The sequence below is a fragment of the Bufo gargarizans genome, chromosome 4 (assembly GCF_014858855.1).
Source record: "Bufo gargarizans isolate SCDJY-AF-19 chromosome 4, ASM1485885v1, whole genome shotgun sequence".
NCBI lineage: Eukaryota > Metazoa > Chordata > Amphibia > Anura > Bufonidae > Bufo > Bufo gargarizans.
The window spans coordinates 207,485,245-207,505,760 of record NC_058083.1 but is presented as its reverse complement, the minus strand read 5'-3'; the positions used below and the strand labels follow the sequence as shown (position 1 = coordinate 207,505,760).

Below are 20,516 nucleotides of genomic sequence, written 5' to 3'. Positions count from 1 at the left end.
CCCGGCTGCCACACGTCAAGGCGATCTCTAGTTAGACGGGTTCCTAACACTAAATTTTACCTGTTGTGTGCCATGACGGCTACCATATAATTCAGGAAGTGCAGGTTCCACATGCATGCTGGATCTGCCTGAATTTCTGTCATTTTTGGTGCCAAAATGGCCTCCATTATTGGTAACTGCTTTCCGTGGATATAATGGAGGCCATTTTGGCACCAAAAATGACAGAAATTCAGGCAGATCCAGCATGCATGTGGAACCTGCACTTCCTGAATTATATGGTAGCCGTCATGCCACACAACAGGTAAAATTTAGTGTTAGGAACCCGTCTAACCGAGATCGCCTTGACGTGTGGCAGCCGGGCTCAAATAATTTTGTACAAAATGATTTGCTAAGTCAATAGGGACTGATCCGTTTTCTCTGACAATAGAAAATGGATCCATCCCCCATTGACTTTCAATGATGTTCATGATTGATCCATGCAGTTGTATTATTGTAACGGAAGCGTTTTTGCAGATCCATGACGGATCCGCAAAAAACGCTAGTGTGAAAGTAGCCTAAGTTACATCAGAACTATGGGGAACCAGCATTTGCTGTAGCACCTCAGCTCCTTTAAACAGCTATGTCAGACACCCACAACCCAATATTGATGGCATATCCTAAGGATAAGTCCCTGATAAGTCCTTTAATGTATAAAAAAATAAAAATAACTTGTAGAGGATTATCTAATAAAGATAAAAAATTCTCAATGGTCTGAATTCAATATAGAATCTTGCACGTTCGAAAAATGCAGAGTATATAAATTGTATGAAAAGTATATTACAAGCGGCGCCATGTGTCAAAAACAGCGGACAGATAGGAGATAAAAGGCCAAAGCAAACAAGAAAAACCACAGGACATCTGAACAGGAAATAAATACAAGTGCTGCAAGTAACCATACATAAAGGATGGGGCGAGCACTGTGGTCTCACTAAAGCAGAATGTATTTCAACAGAATCTATCTATCGCAAGAGAATTATGATACGATGTCCATGTAGTGATCGCAGTATTTTTGCAGTGTGCTTAGTCAAAACTATTATATTGTTCGATATACAGGTGTACAGGTATGTATTGTGGTATAGGGTACTTTACCAGTCCTGCGGGATCGATGTACCCTCGAATTCCGTAACGGCTCTTGCCGCTTGCCTCTTTACCGGGTCCTGCGTGGCGTCCCACGTGACATGGGTAGGTTTGTTTCTTCTGGGTCCTGAGGTACGGGCTTCAAGTGCGCTTTTCTATATGGCGAGCAGTTGTAGATGATTGGAGATTGAAGAGAAAAAAGGAGGAACAAATGATCTGTATTTAAGCAGAGTTTGGTGATCTTATAGTATTCACTGCTATTCCCCAAACGTGTTTCGGAGCCAAGAATGCTCCTTCTTCAGTGGTTAGCAGTGATTAATCCAAAGGTTCCTATTATACACCATAAAGGCCTCCAGGGCCTGTTAATGAGGAGAAAGATATCTCTAAAGTGTGGCCTGGATCATATGTCCACAATATGGGACATAACCTTTTCAAATTCTTATAGTGACATATACAGCATACACTCACCTAAAGAATTATTAGGAACACCATACTAATACGGTGTTGGACCCCCTTTTGCCTTCAGAACTGCCTTAATTCTATGTGGCATTGATTCAACAAGGTGCTGATAGCATTCTTTAGAAATGTTGGCCCATATTGATAGGATAGCATCTTGCAGTTGATGGAGATTTGAGGGATGCACATCCAGGGCACGAAGCTCCAGTTCCACCACATCCCAAAGATGCTCTATTGGGTTGAGATCTGGTGACTGTGGGGGCCATTTTAGTACAGTGAACTCATTGTCATGTTTAAGAAACCATTTTTCCAGTCTTCAACAGTCCAATTTTGGCGAGCTCGTGCAAATTGTAGCCTTCCTATTTGTAGTGGAGATGAGTGGTACCCGGTGTGGTCTTTTGCTGTTGTAGCCCATCCGCCTCAAGGTTGTGCGTGTTGTGGCTTCACAAATGCTTTGCTGCATACCTCGGTTGTAACGAGTGGTTATTTCAGTCAACATTGCTCTTCTATCAGCTTGAATCAGTCGGCCCATTCTCCTCTGACCTCTAGCATCAACAAGGCATTTTCGCCCACAGGACTGCCGCATACTGGATGTTTTTCCCTTTTCACACCATTCTTTGTAAACCCTAGAAATGGTTGTGCGTGAAAATCCCAGTAACTGAGCAGATTGTGAAATACTCAGACCGGCCCGTCTGGCACCAACAACCATGCCACGCTCAAAATTGCTTAAATCACCTTTCTTTCCCATTCTGACATTCAGTTTGGAGTTCAGGAGATTGTCTTGACCAGGACCACAACCCTACATGCATTGAAGCAACTGCCATGTGATTGGTTGACTAGATAATCGCATTAATGAGAAATAGAACAGGTGTTCCTAATAATTCTTTAGGTGAGTGTATATTCGCCTATTCGCGTTAGTCTTAGTGAGGTAGTTTACCCAATGTATCTTTAAGCAGTAGGATTACTATAAATCTCAAAACATTGCCATATTAATATAAAAAAGTGGAAAATTCAATTAATGACATAAAATATCCAGCAAATGTTAGATGCATATATATATATATATATATATATATATATATATATATATATATATATATATATATATATATATTATACATACATACACACTAGAAAGAAATGGTGTCTTTATTGGACAAAAAACATGTGTGTAGATAAAAAGCGCATATGCGGTTTCTATGCGTTTTCTGTGTATTTATCAATAAATCACTTCTTTTGGGTCCAAATGTACCCTTTTATATGTGTAATTCAGAAAATTGTATCTACAGATGCGTATATTTTTGTGTGTTTGTTCTTCCTTTTTCTTTTTCAGAATTTCCTGTCTCCATGTTTTTAATTTGTGTCATGGTGTGAACTGGGAGGTGAGGCAGAACCTCAATGTGTAGGCTATGAATGAAGAGGGCACTTTCATATATAGACTAAGGGATGAGAAGACTAGAATGTATAGGCTGGGGGATGAGACCGATTCAATGTAGTGTGGAGGTGGAGATCGAGGTGCTAGTAAACAGCCGGACCTCGATGTCCCATCCCAGACAGCCCTCCACCCCATAATTATAGAAAACCGAATAATTCTATTTCCGCATTAAGGCCTGCTGGTATCAATGTGTTGAAGTCGAAAATGCTCTTTGATTCCCTTCTGGACATGGTTCGCAATCTGGTTAGCCCCCCCAATTCCATGGGCTTTAAATTTTTTCTAGGGCCATGAATCTGAGTGTGGAGGGGTCACAGTTATGGAAGCTTTTGTAGCGCTTTGAAACTGAGTGTAACGCTTAACCTTTCTTGATATTAGCTAAATGTTCCGCTATTCTCTTAAGTGGGCGTTTCATCCTACCCACATATTGTTTAAGATACGGACACTGTAGTAAGCATACATCAGAAGAATCACACGTCAGACCTTCCTTTATCTCTAAATGAAATGTATTTTGTGTGGATGATACTTTTATGGTTTTCTTTGGGAATGTTGTAATCTTGCAATTTTGGCATCGTCCACATTTGTAGAATCCCTTAAAACAGTGTTTCCCAACCAGTGTGCCTCCAGCTGTTGCAAAACTACAACTCCCAGCATGCCTGGACAGCCTTTGGCTGTGCGGGCATGCTGGGAGTTGTAGTTTTGCAACAGCTGGAGGCACACTGGTTGGGAAACACTCTGCTTAAATACAGATCACTCTGCTTAAATACAGATCATTTGTTCCTCCATTTTTCTCTTCAATTTCCAATCATCCACACTGCTTGCCATATAGAAAAGCGCACTTGAAGCCCGGACTTCAGGACCCAGAAGAAACAAACCTACCCATATCACGTAGGACGCCACATGGGAGGTTTAAATCACGCGAGATGCCACGCGGGACATGGTAAAGAGGCAAGCTGGCAAGAGCCAACAAGCGGCAAGAGCAGTTACGGAATTCAAGGGTACATCGATCCCGCAGGACTGGTAAAGTACCCTATACCACAATACCTGTATATCGAACAATATAATAGAGTTTTGACTAAGCACACTGCAAAAATACTGCGATAACTACATGGATATCGTATAATAATTATCTTGCAAGAGCATGCTTACAATATTACAATCTAATATCTGTACACAAATGTGACAATTAAAAAACTTGTGATATGAGTGCCTTCAAGGTGGATTTATTAACCTAAGGGTTCCACGGTAGTAATGAACTAACACATTATGTGTGCTACAAAGAACGTCGTCCCTCAACCAGCAGTTGGTAATAGACTGAAGATATTACCTGATCACTATATTACTGGCCTAAAAAAAAGCGATCAGCTTATATATTACTTATACACTATTTATCCCCCTTTTTTAATTTATCTATACTCTAATCTTAAGTTGTATATTTTTTGTTCTGTTTTCATCAAAGCGCTTACTAGACTATTTTATATTTCATGATATATGTATTTTTATGTGAACTTATGGATAAGCGCCACTAGCATGAGTCTGGATGCATGCTTTTATACCACGTGATCCATCACGTGACATCCACTTAATACACTGGTGCATTTGTCGTATAAACATATATCCTAATAAAATTCACTTATTTTTACTAAAAGCATGTCCATATATCGCCAGAAGGCAGAGTGCCCCCCCCCCCCGAACCCGATCCTCGGACCCTATTATCCCTAGAGATCCCTGGTAATAAGGTCAGGGCTAAGAGACGACCTGTTCATCCATGACACGGATGAACCGGAGTCTCCAGCAGGCCTAGCAACAAGGAAAGGGACAGACAGTAGCATAAACCAGAATGCGCTGGGTGCTTACCTGTCAAACAAACAACAGCACTTACCTGCCACAACTGGATGAAACAACAACTGCTACTGACTAGTGGTTACCCCTCCGGGAACCTCAGGCTCCAAGCCCAAATACTATAAAAGCCCATATCCAGCTACACCTTGCTCACACTTTAACCCCATACCCACCAAAATGGGAAGGGACAACAACCTTAAAAGGGGAAGTGTGTAAACATGCTAAAAACTGCCACCGGCAACAAGCATGCACGGCTCAAGTGTCACGGTCCACTACTACCAGACCATGACTCAGCCCTGACAAATGTACATTGAAAAAAGAAGTAACATTTCTTCATAAACTGAAGCATACAACAAAGCCTGCATGCAACACAGTTTGTAAGACTGAAAAAAAGACATTTGTCCATCCAGTTCGGCCTGTTATCGTACAAAGTTGATCCAGAGGAAGGCAAAAAAAAAAAAAAAAAAACTTATGAGGTAGAAGCCAATTTCCTTATTTTAGAGGGGAAACGTAGGACTATGTTTTCATCACGGGCATCTATGCCCCTTTTGATGCTACCCATTATCTTATTGGCCTAATGTGTAATTAGAAAATGACCTATTGTTTAAATCATATTTTGATGTTAAACATATTTGTAAATAATTTTTGGTCATTTTACTTATAATTTTTCATGTCAATATCTATGTTAAAAATCCTGCAGTTTTCACACTGGCCACTGAGCCTAATAACAGGCACCACTTCTTAGTCTGTAGAGATCACGCTCTGCAGTTATCTGCTCATCATTACAGGCAGGATTAGAATGACATGAATCGCCTATTAATACAGGATCTACCATTCACAATGGATGATTGTCGAAACTTATCTACTCCTTGCTTGTAAAATGGCCTATGATCATGCCCTGAAAACTCTGCTGAAGCATCAATAAGTCATCTCCTGTCCAATGTATATATGGCTCATGGTGGCCGCTGTAAAGCATATTGTAAATGCTGTTAGGAACAGCGTAGGCAAGATAGTAGCCCCATAATCATGTTCAGGAGAAAGAATAAGAAAACAAAAAATCAAATCAGAAAATAAAAACCGATTAGAAAAAAAGGGTATGTGTCGCTAACTCTTTACTCATTTATATAGTACCGACATATTTTGCAGCTCTTTACAGACATTAGCAAACTTTGTCCACAATGGGGCTCACAATCTATATTCATGATCTGTATGTTTTTGGAGTGTGGGAGGAAACCAGATTACCCGGAGAAAACACACGCGAACACAGGGAGAACATCGACACTCCATGCAGATGTTGTCCTTGGTCAGATTGGAACCTAGGACCCCAGCGCTGCAAGGCATAGAGAATAAATATGGTGGAAGGCATGCAGGCCAGTTTTCTTGACACTTAGCTTAGTAAATATGTCCTAGTAAATAGTCTGCATTAGACCTGCATCTGTAGCAGGTTTGTTGGTGTGGATATATTCATAGGCTGAAAACTCCCCATGAGGTTAGCACTGCAGCAATCTCTCAAAGTCAGGTACATAACGCAGTATTTACAGCTTGGTGGGAATTTCCAGCTTTTAACATTTTCATTTTCAGATCCGACATTCTCTGCTGATTCATTTCCTACTAATTCGAGCAGTTGCACTTCCACTTTTATGATACAGAGCTCCAGTTCCCGAGAACAGATACAGCGGTATCTTTTATCTATGTCCAGAGATTTGGAGCCCTGTTTGTAGCAGTGGAAGTTCGGTTTTTCGGATACAAATATTATTAAAAAAATAAAAAATAAAATAAAAAGCAAGATGATGTTCTGAATGTGTGCAATCGATTTAAGAATTGAGACTCCCATGCCTGAAAATCAACTGTGAACATCATATGGTTTATCGTATACATTCTTCTAAAATATGGGACAATTACACAATACTCTGACTGGTAAACCCTGATTTAAAGGGGATGTGTCACCTGCCCCGACATGTCTGCTTTAGTAACGACTTGCATTCCCTTACAATAATGGTACTGCAGCATCTATTCATATGGCTCTATGCTGTGCCATTCCTTTAGTATTACTGCTAGAAGTTATGAATGAATTACTAGCAGTTAGCAATTAAGGCCGGGCTGGGTATTACCAATTGGGTTGGGGGTGTTTCCCTGCACAGATTGACATTATCCAATCAGTGCTTCCAATATCAAAATGTGGAAGGACACCCCCCCCCCCCCCCCTCAACTGGTAACATTGGTAACGTAAGTAGTCAGTAAAACAGACATGTCGGGAGAAGTTATAAGTTCTTTTCATTAATAAATGCTATAATATAAATGGTAAATGTTCGATGGCTGGCCGTTCCACTACTGGTCCTCTCACTCTCTTTCCTCCTAGGTACATGCCCCTGCAGCGAGAAGGAGCAACAGCCAAGCATGGGCATTGGTACTCCATTCACGTCTAAGGGCTAAGAAAAACCAACACTGTGCTAACCTTCACTTTGGTAGCCCCACAGACAATGAATGGATGTCACCCTGTCAAGCTTCTTCTCCCTGTGGGGTTGCACTGAGGAGGGAAGGGGGATACAAGCGACCATTCTCATAATTTATGGGGTCCCAGTGGGGGGGATCCACAGAGATCAGACACTCATCACCTATGCTGTGGTCAATTCTGGGAACATCTTTTTAAGCCTAAGGGTACTTTCACACTTGCGGCAGAGGATTCTGGCAGGCACTTCCATCAATCCGGATGCAAACGGATGACATTTGTCAGACGGATCCGGATGCGGATCTGTCTGACAAATGCATTGAAATACCAGATCCGTCTCTCAGGTGTCATCCGGAAAAACTGATCCGGTATCAATTTCTTTTGCACTTTAAAGGTCTGCACATGCGCAGAATGGAAAGCCAGATTATTTTTGCCAGAACACTTAATGCTGGATCTGGCACTAATACACGTGAATGTAAATTAATGCCGGATCCAGAATTCCGGCAAGTGATCAGTATTTTTGGCCGGAGAGAAAACTGCAGCATGCTGCAGTATTTTCTCCATGCAAAAAACTTAAGGGCTGTTTCACACGAGTGGATGCCGTGCGTGACATCCGCTGCGTGAATGACAGCTAAGACCCGATGCGGACAGCAGAAGCACGGAGCAGTAACATGACTGATAATACTCCGTGCCTCTCTGTGATCTCTTTACTACGAAATCACAGTGACAACTTTATCTCACTGTGATTTTGTAGTAAAGAGGTCACAGAGAGGCACAGAGCATTATCAATCATGTTAACGCTCTGTGTCTCTGCTGTCTGCATCGGGTCTTGGCTGTCAGTCACGGAGCAGATGTCACGCACGGAATCCGCTCGTGTGAAACAGCCTTAAGTGGGACTGAACTGATGCATCCTGAACGGATTGCTCTCCGTTCAGAATGAATTAGGATAAAACTGATCAGTTCTTTTCCAGTATTGAGCTCAAGTAACGGAACTCAATACCGGAAAACAAAAAACGCTAGTGTGAAAGCACCCCAAGTACTGCTGTATGGTCATTTTGTGTTTAAAAAAATAAAAAAAAAAATATATATTTTGTTTTGAGTATATTTAAGGATAAAAAAAAAAAAAAAAAAAAAAAAAAAACTGTACCTTCATGGTCAGGATGATAATGTTCTTCTGGGCTTCGTGGGGGATATTTCTTTCTTCTTTTTTCTTCTCTTTCTTGCAATATTCGAGCAATATCCTGCACATGGAAACGTATCAGGTTAGCTTAGTTTACCTGCGGTATGTGTGTAAAACAAACCACTATAGCAGGATCAGCATAGTCACATAGGGGGAAGTTTTTTTCATCAGGGAATCACATGTAGTACGCTGTTCGATACGGTTGGTGCAGCTTTAAATCTAACACTTTTCTCTAGAAATGCTACTCCAGTTTTCTTACCCCCACTTCCTACTGGAGTGAGGTTGCAAATGTTTTTGTGTGAAACTAATAAAACGTAAGAAACTGTCCCACCTTCATTCAGTGCAGCGCAATAAAGCAAACACACCCTGCCATACCGTGTAAACCTAAAAATGTTGCTATACAAACAACCAGAGAATGCCCAATGTATTCAAAAATATATATTTTATTATTAATAGATCATGATTATACAGATATGAAAGAGGACACAACAAAAAGTTTTGAAAACATCAGCAATGGACCCGGATACCGTAGTCCCCCGGCCAGTGTCTCTGCAGCCCGCCAAAAAGGTGGAACACATGTCAGTCGTATGTATACTATGCAGAAGTGGTATATGGTACTAACCACTAAAATAATATCTGATCATCACTCCACTGTATAGCCACTAGACGAGTATATCTATGTTGAATCCTTAAAGGGATTCTGTCACCTCCCCTAAGCCAAAAAACGATTTTAAAGCAGCCATGCAGCACAGCTTACCTGGATTAGGCTGTGCTCTTTTATCTTGTAATCCGTCCAGCAGTTACTGCAAAAAACGACTTTTATCGATATGTAAATGTGTCCTGAAGGTGCCCAGAGGGGCGTTTTTTTCTTCTTAGAGAGCCCAGTACCGCCCCTCTTTCAGTGCCCGGCCCGCCTTCCTTGTATTTTCTAACCGCCGCCCCCAGCCTGCCACAGCCTCTCCTCCCTCTCCCTCACGCCGAACGAACTCTCGCACAGGCGCAGTACCCACTGAGGGCTGCGCCTGTGCGATCAGCAGGAGACTGAGGGCAGCAGCTTCATCTTCGTCACTGGGCATGCGCCAAGCCCAGTGACGTCCGATGTTCGCTCTTCCCTCAGTCAGCAGGGAAGAGCGAGCATCGGACGTCACTGGGCTCGGCGCATGCCCAGTGACGAGGATGAAGCTCCTGCCCTCAGTCTCCTGCTGATCGCACAGGCGCAGCCCTCAGTAGGTACTGCGCCTGTGCGAGAGTTCGTTCGGCGTGAGGGAGGGGGAGGAGAGGGAGGAGAGGCTGTGGCAGGCTGGGGGCGGATAGACAGTACAAGGAAGGCGGGCTGGGCACTGTAAGAGGGGCGGTACTGGGCTCTCTAAGAAGAAAAAAACGCCCCTCTGGGCACCTTCAGGACACATTTACATATCAATCAAAGTCGTTTTTTTGCAGTAACTGCTGGACGGATTTCAAGATAAAAGAGCACAGCCTAATCCAGGTAAGCTGTGCTTCATGGCTGCTTTAAAATCGTTTTTTGGCTTAGGGGAGGTGACAGAATCCCTTTAAGACACAAATAGCAGCAACAGTAAGTTGATGTCTATCTAAAGTGCTCAAGTAAACAAGTCCCCATACATCAAGCCATCTGATATAGGCTAAAACCAAAGCTCGCCTGTGGGTATCTGATGGATAATTATGACATACCGTGTGACATGATGGAGGGCAGAAACAGCAGGTACAAGGACAGGCTGAAAAAACCCTGACGCGCGGACAGGCTGAAAAAAACAGGCTGAAAAAAACAGGCTGAAAAAAAAACCAGACAAAGCTGAGGCGAAACGCGCGTCGGGGTGTTTTCAGCCTGTTCCTGTGTGGTTAGTACCATATACCCACTGCATAGTATACATACGACTGACATGTGTTCCACCTTTTTGGCGGGCTACAGAGACACTGGCCGGGGGACTACGGTATCCGGGTTCATTGCTGATGTTTTCAAAACTTTTTTTGTGTGTCATCTTTCATATCTGTATAATCATGATCTATTAATGATAAAATAAAATATATATTTTTGAATACATTCTCTGGTTGTTTGTATAGCAAAATTTTTAGGTTTACACAGTTGTTTTTCCGTCTGCCCTACCTTATAGTATTATAGTGAGGCTTTTATTTTTTGGTTCTACACCCTGCCATACTGCCTATAGTGACAACACAGTGTGCATGTCCAATATGGCTGCCCCAAAAATGTCTACAACGTTTAAAGGGAACCCGTCACCGGGATTTTGGGTATAGAGCTGAGGACATGGGTTGCTAGATGGCCGCTAGCACATCCGCAATACCCAGTCCCCATAGCTCTGTGTGCTTTTATTATGGGAAAAAACCCAATACATATGCAAATTAACCTGAGATGAGTTCTTTTTACACAATAAAAGCACACAGAGCTATGGTGACTGGATATTGCGGATGTGCTAGCGGCCATTTAGCAACCCATGTCCTCAGCTCTATACCCAAAATCCCGGTGACAGGTTCCCTTTAACGCTAATGCACAGTTTTCTCCTTTACATACTTAAAAATCTAATATTTAAGATATTTCCTTTAAACTCAGGCCACTGAAGCTCAAAACATGGCAATGGGCTGGTCATGGTTTGCTGCATTGTCGGCCACTGAACTCTTCCATGTAATACTGATGCCAGCTGAAGACTACCTGACAAAGAATCTAGCTCTCTGCATTCAATAGGAACTAGCGAGTGCATTTCAAGTAGGTCACAAAGTCATTTTCTAATGGCAACGCAGCATCGTAACTAAATTATAGAGGCCTGGCACACTGCCCAGACACACATATATGGAACGATGCCAAGGAGTATACATGCCTTGGCCAAAGGGCGATTTCACTTAAAATAAAGAATTTCAGGTTGGTTACTACTAGCTGTATACTCCCCATATTTCAGTGAACAACCACAAAACGGGAGTTCAATCACAAAACCCAAATACATGTAATGGGGTACATTGTCCTAAAGGAAAGATCTTCAGCTAATTATAGGTCGCCTTTGGTACTAATTTGTATTGTATGATCATGCAGTCTCTAATATGTGCCAAGGAAGGTTCTTCAGACACTGTGTATATTATAATATATACAGCACAGACCAAAAGTTTGGACACGCCTTCTCATTTCAAAGTTTTCTTTATTTTCATGACTATGAAAATTGTAGATTCACACTGAAGGCATCAAAACTATGAATTAACACACGTGGAATTATATACATAACAAAAAAGTGTGAAACAACTGAAAAGGGTAAATTACTCTTACCGGTAATTGGATTTTCCAATAGTCTCCACAACGGCATTCCCAGGAGGATGACTCTGCCTCCAGGACAGGAAACAACGAGGAAGCACAGTATTTAAGGAGCCTCCTCCACTTACCAGTCAATAAGAGGACACAGAAGTGATGCAGAAAAATTATATATTATAGTAAACAAATTACATCATTCGTCAACAAAAAACATTTAAAATTTGGGAGGGAAACCAGTGCCGTTGTGGAGGCTATTGGAAAATCCAATTACCGGTAAGAGTAATTTACCCTTTTCCCCGGCGCCTCCACAATGGCATTCCCAGGAGGACTAAGAGTAATCAATATCGGGGGGGGGGGGGGGGGCACAGCAGATAGAACTTTACGACCAAAGGACAAGTCCTGATCCCTTACTATATCTAGCTTATAGTGCCTGAAAACAATCATAGGGTTGGCCCATGTGGCGGCTCTGCAGATCTGTTCCAGAGGGACTGCTTTCGTCTCTGCCCAGGATGAGGCCACTGCCCTTGTAGAATGAGCCTTCAATATCCCTGGTGGCTGACAGTTCTCGGTAATGTAGACAGAGGATATTACGTTCCTAATCCATCTAGCTATGGTCGATTTGCTAGCTGCTTATTAGGGCCTTGAAATTGCAGAAAGACGGTCCGATTTTCTTAGCGGCTTAGTGGCTTGTAGGTAGGAGAGGACTGATCTCCTGACATCCAGATTATGGAGAGTTCCCTCCGAGTCAGTAGATGGAGGCTGTAAAAACGAAGGTAGGGAGACTTCCTGTTCACGATGGAATCTGGATACCACTTTCGGGAGAAAGGCAGGACAGTGCCTGAGGATTATTCAATCATCCAGAATTGTAAGATAGGGAGGCTTGCATGAGAATGCCTGAATTTCTCCAACTCTTCTGGCAGTAGTTATGGGAACTAGGAAAACCGTCTTCATGGTGAGGAGCCTTAGAGGGATATTATTAATTGGCTCAAACGGAGGAGTAGTGAGAGCAGAAAGAACTAGGCCCAAGTCCCAAGGAGGAACCACCGGACGAGGGGAGAAAGAAGTTCTTACTGCCCCCTTCAAAAAACGTTTGATCAGAGGGGAATCTGTCAGTTTTACGTCTAAGGCGGCGCTGAGCGCGGAGATCTGTACCTTTAGAGTTGACGGGCGGAGGCCTTTTTCCAACCCAGCTTGCAAGAACTGAAGTACCTGAGGAATATCAGGAGAACAGACACTTCCCAAAAAGGACAAAAAGGCATTCCAGGTTCTCAAGTAGATCCTTGAAGTTACGGGTTTCCGGCTTTTTAGAATCGTGGAAATAACAGCATCTGACAGGCCCTTCTGTTTTAGTAGGATGCGTTCAGATTCCAGGCCGGCAAACTGAGTTGCTTTACACTGGGATGATTTACTCGTCCCTGGTGGAGTAGGTCTGGGTTTGACGGCAGTATCCAATAAACTGCGGCTGATAGTTTGAGCAGGAGCGGAAACCAAGCCCTTCTTGGCCCCCCTGGGAGGAGGCTTACCGGGCTGAGGGCCAAGACAGCTGGATCACCAGAGCGTTTAGACGACTCTCTGTCGCTGGAAGGCATCTCTGCAGATCACAGGCGGCGGTGGATGTGAGCGTTCCTTTTTAAATCTCTTGCCGCGCGCAGGGGCCGTCTTCCCGCGAGAATCTCTTGCCCAAGGAGATCTCGTTCCGGTGACGTCACAACGCCCGATCCCGCGCAAGTTCCGGCGGACTCGCAAGCCCGGGGATGCCCGAGATCAGGACTTACTCCAAAAGGATCGAGGAAGGGAGGCAATGCGTCCCCGGGGTCCCCAATCCCTGCACCAGCCCTCCTGAACGACAGGGAAAGGACCAGACCGGTGCGATATCCAAGTTCCTGGATAAACCCAGGAGTAGATTCCACGCACGTCCGAGGACAGGAAACAACAAATGGCAAGGTAAGGGGAGGAGGCTCCTTAAATCCTGTGCTTCCTCGTTGTTTCCGGTCCTGGAGGCGGAGTCATCCTCCTGGGAATGCCGTTGTGGAGGCGGCGGGGAATATATATGTCATATTCTAGGTTCTTCAAAGTAGCCACCTTTTGCTTTGATTACTGCTTTGCACACTCTTGGCATTCTCTTGATGAGCTTCAAGAGGTAGTCACCTGAAATGGTTTTCACTTCACAGGTGTGCCCTGTCAGGTTTAATAAGTGGAATTTCTTGCCTTATAAATGGGGTTGGGACCATCAGTTGCGTTGTGGAGAAGTCAGGTGGATACACAGCTGATAGTCCTACTGAATAGACTGTTAGAATTTGTATTATGGCAAGAAAAAAGCAGCCAAGTAAAGAAAAACGCATGGCCATCATTACTTTAAGAAATGAAGGTCAGTCAGTCCGAAAAATTGGGAAAACTTTGAAAGTGTCCCAAAATGCAGTCACAAAAACCATCAAGCGCTACAAAGAAACTGGCTCACATGCGGACTGCCCCAGGAAAGGAAGACCAAGAGTCACCTCTGCTTCGGAGAATAAGTTCATCCGAGTCACCAGCCTCAGAAATTGCAGGTTAACAGCAGCTCAGATTAGAGACCAGGTCAATGCCACAAAGAGTTCTAGCAGCAGACACATCTCTAGAACAACTGTTAAGAGGAGACTGTGTGAATCAGGCCTTCATAGTGGAATATCTGATAGGAAACCACTGCTAAGGACGGGCAACAAGCAGAAGAGACTTGTTTGGGCTAAAGAACACAAGGAATGGACATTAGACCAGTGGAAATCTGTGCTTTGGTCTGATGACTCCAAATTTGAGATCTTTGGTTCCAACCAGTCTTTGCGCGACGCAGAAAAGGTGAACGGATGGACTCTACATGCCTGGTTCCCACCGTGAAGCATGGAGGAGGAGGTGTGATGGTGTGGGGGTGCTTTGCTGGTGACACTGTTGGGGATTTATTCAAAATTGAAGGCATACTGAACCAGCATGGCTACCACAGCATCTTGCAGCGGCATGCCATTCCATCCGGTTTGCGTTTAGTTGGACCATCATTTATTTTTCAACAGGACAATGACCCCAAACACACCTCCAGGCTGTGTAAGGGCTATTTGACCATGAAGGAGAGTGATGGGGTGCTGCGCCAGATGACCTGTCCTCCACAGTCACCGGACCTGAATCCAATCAAGATGGTTTGGGGTGAGCTGGACCGCAGAGTGAAGGCAAAAGGGCCAACAAGTGCTAAGGATCTTTGGGAACTCCTTCAAGACTGTTGGAAGACCATTTCAGGTGACTACCTCTTGAAGCTCATCAAGAGAATGTCAAGAGTGTGCAAAGCAGTAATCAAAGCAAAAATGTGGCTACTTTGAAGAACCTAGAATATGACATATTTTCAGTTGTTTCACACTTTTTTGTTATGTATATAATTCCACGTGTTAATTCATAGTTTTGATGCCTTCAGTGTGAATCTACAATTTGCTGGCTGGATTCATTTTTCCATCACATTATACACTGCTCATATCCAGGGGCTACGACCACGCTGTAACCTATCAGCAGTGGGTGTTCTTGCAAACTATAGAAAGACACAGAGGGAGTGCACATAGGCCTGCGCTTTTTCCTATAGTGTGCAAACAAAGCCACCGATACTGGATTGCAGGGCGGTCGTAACCCCTGAATATAAGCAGTGTATAATGTGATGGAAAAAATGAATCCAGCCAGCAAAGGAAGCAATATGGATAATAACAATATATTAGTCTTGTATTAACTTTCTCTACATGATAAATGGCATTTGCTGAAGTGACACAACCCCTTGAAGTAGCACCAAAAACATGTCACTTTTCACATAAGGGGTTTATACTGTATACAGCATGTTTCCATATACAGCAGATCAAACTTGTGCCCACAAATAGCTAAACAGGGCCCAGAGTGCCATATAGTTCCCAAAAACAGCGAGGAAACATGCTTCAAACAAACAGCGGCCCAATAAGGAAACCAACCATCACGTAAAGAGCTCATTCACACAAACATCCCCCCCCCCCATTATGCAATATGGATGTCACACAGATGTCATGCTTTTTTTTTTTTTCGGATCAGTGTTTTGCGAACTGCAAAATACATACGGTCGTGTGCATGAGGGCAAACATGGATTTTCTCCTCCGGTTTCTGAAGCCTCTTGCCTAGTGCAGGAGAGTAGTGGGGTCTTTTAACTATTACTAACAGTAAAACTACATTTGGTGCTTAGTAGCTTCAGTATCCCAGACACCTCTTCAACCCTTGAGACTATTTGCGGCGTGATGGGATGTGCCTTAGCCCTCTTTCACACGGGCATCATAGATTTTGTCCGGATTCGTTGCGGGTGCATTGCGGCAGTAGGCACGCTATTTCAGTCAGTTTTGTCTGTGATTGAGTTCCGTTCAGTTTTTTCCGCTGGAGTGCAATGCGTTTTGCACGCGTGTGATAAAAAATAAAATAAAATATGAATGTGGTAGCCAGACCCGAACCCAGACTTCACAGAAGTTCGGGTTAGGTGTTCTGTAGATTTTATTATTTTCCCTTTTAACATGGTTATAAAAGGAAAATAATAGCATCTTAATACAGAATGCATAGTAAAATGTCCATTGAGGGGTTAAAAAATAATTCACCTCATCCACATCTTCTTTCAGGACCTGCAAAAGGACCTTCGAATAAGTCTTCGCTCTCAACACGTGGTGAGCACGGTGACATAATCGAAGGTCCTTCTGCAGGTCCTGCAGGAAGAAGAAAGAAGACGATACCGGCTCCGCGATCAAGTGGATGAGGTGAGTTTTATTTTTTTTTAACCCCTCAGTGGACATTTTATAACCATGTGAGAAGGGAAAATAATACAGTGAATTGACTTTAATGGGGTCTGGGGTTGCTCATCCCTATTTACTAACATCATCTCCTAGTAACCATGCGTGAAAATTGCACCGCACTCGCACTTGCTTGCGGATGCTATGAGATTTTCATGCAGCCCTGTTCATTTCTATGGGTCCTTCATTGCGTGAAAAACATAGAATATAGAACCTGCTGCGATTTTCATGCAACGCACAAATGCTGCATGAAAAACATCGCTCATGTACACAGCCCCATTGAAATAAATAGGTCCCGATTCAGTGCGGGTGCAATGCGTTCACGTCACGGCATTGCACCCGCGGAGAATACGCGCTCGTGTGAAAGGGGCCTTACAGTCCCATTACAGACTTTATAAAAGGAGATTCTGACTATACATTTGAAGATCTCAGAGTCAGAGGATGAAGAGGCATAGTGCTCGAAGGAGCCCGGGCTGGGGCAACAGGGCACAGACCACCAACTAATGTCTGTTCTAGTCTCTGACTTGTCGGAATATATTTCATGTTTTAAAGCCTCACCATTTTCAGGAACCCCCTTGCAGACAGTGAATAAATCCACTATGGGAAAAGAGATGGAGAGAAGGAAACAATCCAGGCAGGGAAGTGGCAGTAAAATACAAGGACTGCTGGAAGGCAGAAAGGAAAACACTACCTATTAACGGCCAGCGACACTAAAGAATGACTTGAAGGTATGTTTCTAGCTAGCCGGACCTATTTATCTCTGTAGATTTACAGCTTCATTCAGGCATCTCAGGTTTTTTTACACAGATATTTTTACCTATATAAAACTATTTGACAAAGAAGAAATTTGGGGCAACACATATAAAGTAGTAGATGCTGGTGTTGCAAATGCTCACCTATCCTGTAAAAAGAAAGCAATGCAAAAAAAGTCCCGTTACTGTTTTATTTTTGGAGAAAGCAGTTCTGGGAAAGACTTACTTTTAGAAACCTGCTATTTTAACAAGCGATAATTAACAACAAAAAAAAATAATAATTGGCGCAAGCACAACCAACCAGTTTTCAGACACATTATGGGATATTTTAACCTGCTCTTTCCTCTAACCTCAAACCCCAATGTGGACCCTGACAAGGTCAACCATTCACGCCAGGGGTCGTACTCCAGTTGCTGTGAAACTGCAACCCCCAACATGTCATGCACCCTTGCTCGCCTGTTCCCATAGATATGAACAGAGAGAACATACAGTCCTTCTAGTCTACCCCTTCAGTGCGCACCCACAACTAGGCCATCACAGCAATACAGGGGCTTTACCTCCATCCTGTGGATAGGCCATATGTTTTTGGTGGCAATATACCTTTCATCCTCCTACTAATAAACTAAAAAATCTTAACTTGTAATTGACTCTTCTTCCTTCTTGGAACTCCCCACCTACACAGACAACTGAAGAAATACAGAACGTAATTCTAAGAATCTGGAGCACACCTACCTTATCCTTTTCCTCCTGCAAACGCTTGCGTTCTGCGTCAATCACCAGCTTTTCTTGAATTTCCTGAGCAATTTCACCATCTAGAAGTTCACTGAGAGAACAACCAAATATTAATGGTTTAAAATCTTGCACAAGCCATCTCTGAAACCATACGACTGCCCCTATACCCAACTCGTGCACACCAGGCATCTTAGAGAGCAATGGAACGTCCATAGAGGAGGTCAAATCTATTCATGTGGTCCCCGAGACCACTGCCGAATAATAAAGACAGAAAAAACCTGTACTAGTAAACAGCCTTCTCTGTTCCTCTGTCTCCTCAAGGAGAATCAGTACCTTCCGCACAATCCAACACACATGCTTTTTATTGGGCTTGACATAACGTTTCCATACTGCGCACTCTACCGTTCTCTGTCTGCTTGAGCAGACTTTTGTCTTTAAACTACGTTTTGCATTCCTGGCAGATATACTCTGAACGCACAGACTTCTAGGGGCGTTGATGGTATTTAGGATAGCCTTTTACTAATCGCCCCTGGAACCAGATCATTTTCCTATGGTAATATGACCAAAATGGAATGAGTTACGTCCCAGAAAACAAAACAAGTCTGGAACCAAAAAAATTAAACAAAAACACCACAGCGTAGAGGCTGACTTAACCCCTTAATGACCAGGAAATTTTTCATGCTTTCATTTTTGTTTTTCACTCCAAAGCGTTTGACACTGTACCACATAAAAGGTTAGTATATAAAATGAGAATGCTCGGACTGGGAGAAAATGTTTGTATGTGGGTAAGTAACTGGCTCAATGATAGAAAACAGAGGGTGGTTATTAATGGTACATACTCAGATTGCATCACTGGCACTAGTGGGGTACCTCAGGGGTCAGTATTGGGCCCTATTCTCTTCAATATATTTATTAATGATCTTGTAGAAGGCTTGCATAGTAAAATATCAATTTTCGCAGATGACACAAAACTGTGTAAAGTAATTTACACTGATAAGGACAGTATACTACTATAGAGGGATCTGGATAGATTGGAGGCTTGGGCAGATAAGTGGCAGATGAGGTTTAACACTGACAAATGTAAAGTTATGCACATGGGAAGGAATAATGCAAGTCAACCGTACATACTAAATGGTAAAACACTCGGTAACACTGACATGGAAAAGGATCTAGGAATTTTAATAAACAGCAAACTAAGCTGCAAAAAACAGTGTCAGGCAGCTGCTGCCAAGGCCAATAAGATAATGGGTTGCATCAAAAGGGGCATAGATGCCGTGATGAGAACATAGTCCTACCACTTTACAAATCATTAGTCAGACCACACATGGAGTACTGTGTACAGTTCTGGGCTGTGTACAGAGATCTATCCCATCATCTATTCATTCCCAGGACGGTGACTGTGACGAGGGGACATCCTCTGCGTCTGGAGGAAAGAAGGTTTGTACACAAACATAGAAGAGGATTCTTTACGGTAAGAGCAGTGAGACTATGGAACACTCTGCCTGAGGAGGTGGTGATGGTGAGTACAATAAAGGAATTCAAGAGGGGCCTGGATGTATTTCTGGAGTGTAATAGTATTACAGGCTATAGCTACTAGAGAGGGGTCGTTGATCCAGGGAGTTATTCTGATTGCCTGATTGGAGTCGGGAAGGAATTTTTTATTCCCCTAAAGTGGGGAAAATTGGCTTCTACCTCACAGGTTTTTTTTTTGCCTTCCTCTGGATCAACTTGCAGGATGACAGGCCGAACTGGATGGACAAATGTCTTTTTTCGGCCTTATGTACTATGTTACTATGTTACTCCTAGCCTTTCCAAAGCCATAACTGTATTATTTTTCAATTCACATAGCCGTATGTTTTTTAAAGGGACAAGTTGTACTTTCTAATGGCACCATTTATAGTTCTACACAATGTAGTGAGGAAAAAAAAAAAAAAAAGGTGGAATAAAAAATAAAAGTTTTACGGCGTTCTGTATGCAGTAAAACTGACCTGTTACATTCATTCTCTGTATCAGTAGCATTACAACAATACCCCACATGTATAGTTTTTGTTGTGCTTTAATACTGAACAAAAAATAAAAACTTAGAAAAAAATGATGATTTTTGTTTTTTCATTACCATTTTCTTACCACCATAACTTTTTTATTTGTACAGAGCTGTGTGAAGATGCGCTATACTTTTCATTGATACCAATGGGTTGTGTATGACTTTTTGATTACTTTTTATTACATTTTTTTGTGGGAGCTAAAGCGACCAAAAAATGGCGTTGTACCATTTCCCGTTTTGGATAAATATTTTATGTATAATGTTTTCACACACACTGCGACACCCATGATGTTTATTTCTTTAATTGTTTACTGTATGTACTTTTATTTGAACTTTGGGAAAGGGGGGTGATTTGAATGTTTATTTTATTTTATTTTTCTACACTTTTTTTCTACACTTTTTTTCTAGTTCGCCTAGGGAACTATAAAAAGCAATCATTAGATTAC

The 20,516-nt window shown here is 42.7% G+C and overlaps 1 protein-coding gene across 2 annotated transcripts in view; it reads right to left on the bottom strand.

Annotated features, from left to right (window-relative positions):
- Positions 1–20,516, bottom strand: part of CCDC50 (coiled-coil domain containing 50) — a 60,549-nt gene that overhangs the window by 18,585 nt on the left and 21,448 nt on the right. For both annotated transcript variants that reach the window (XM_044289481.1, XM_044289482.1), the window contains exons 4-5: positions 18,027–18,117; positions 8,443–8,536 (exon numbers count right to left, since the gene is read on the bottom strand). In XM_044289481.1, coding sequence (XP_044145416.1) covers positions 8,443–8,536; positions 18,027–18,117 — 185 coding nt within the window. The remainder of the gene's footprint in view (positions 1–8,442; positions 8,537–18,026; positions 18,118–20,516) is intronic.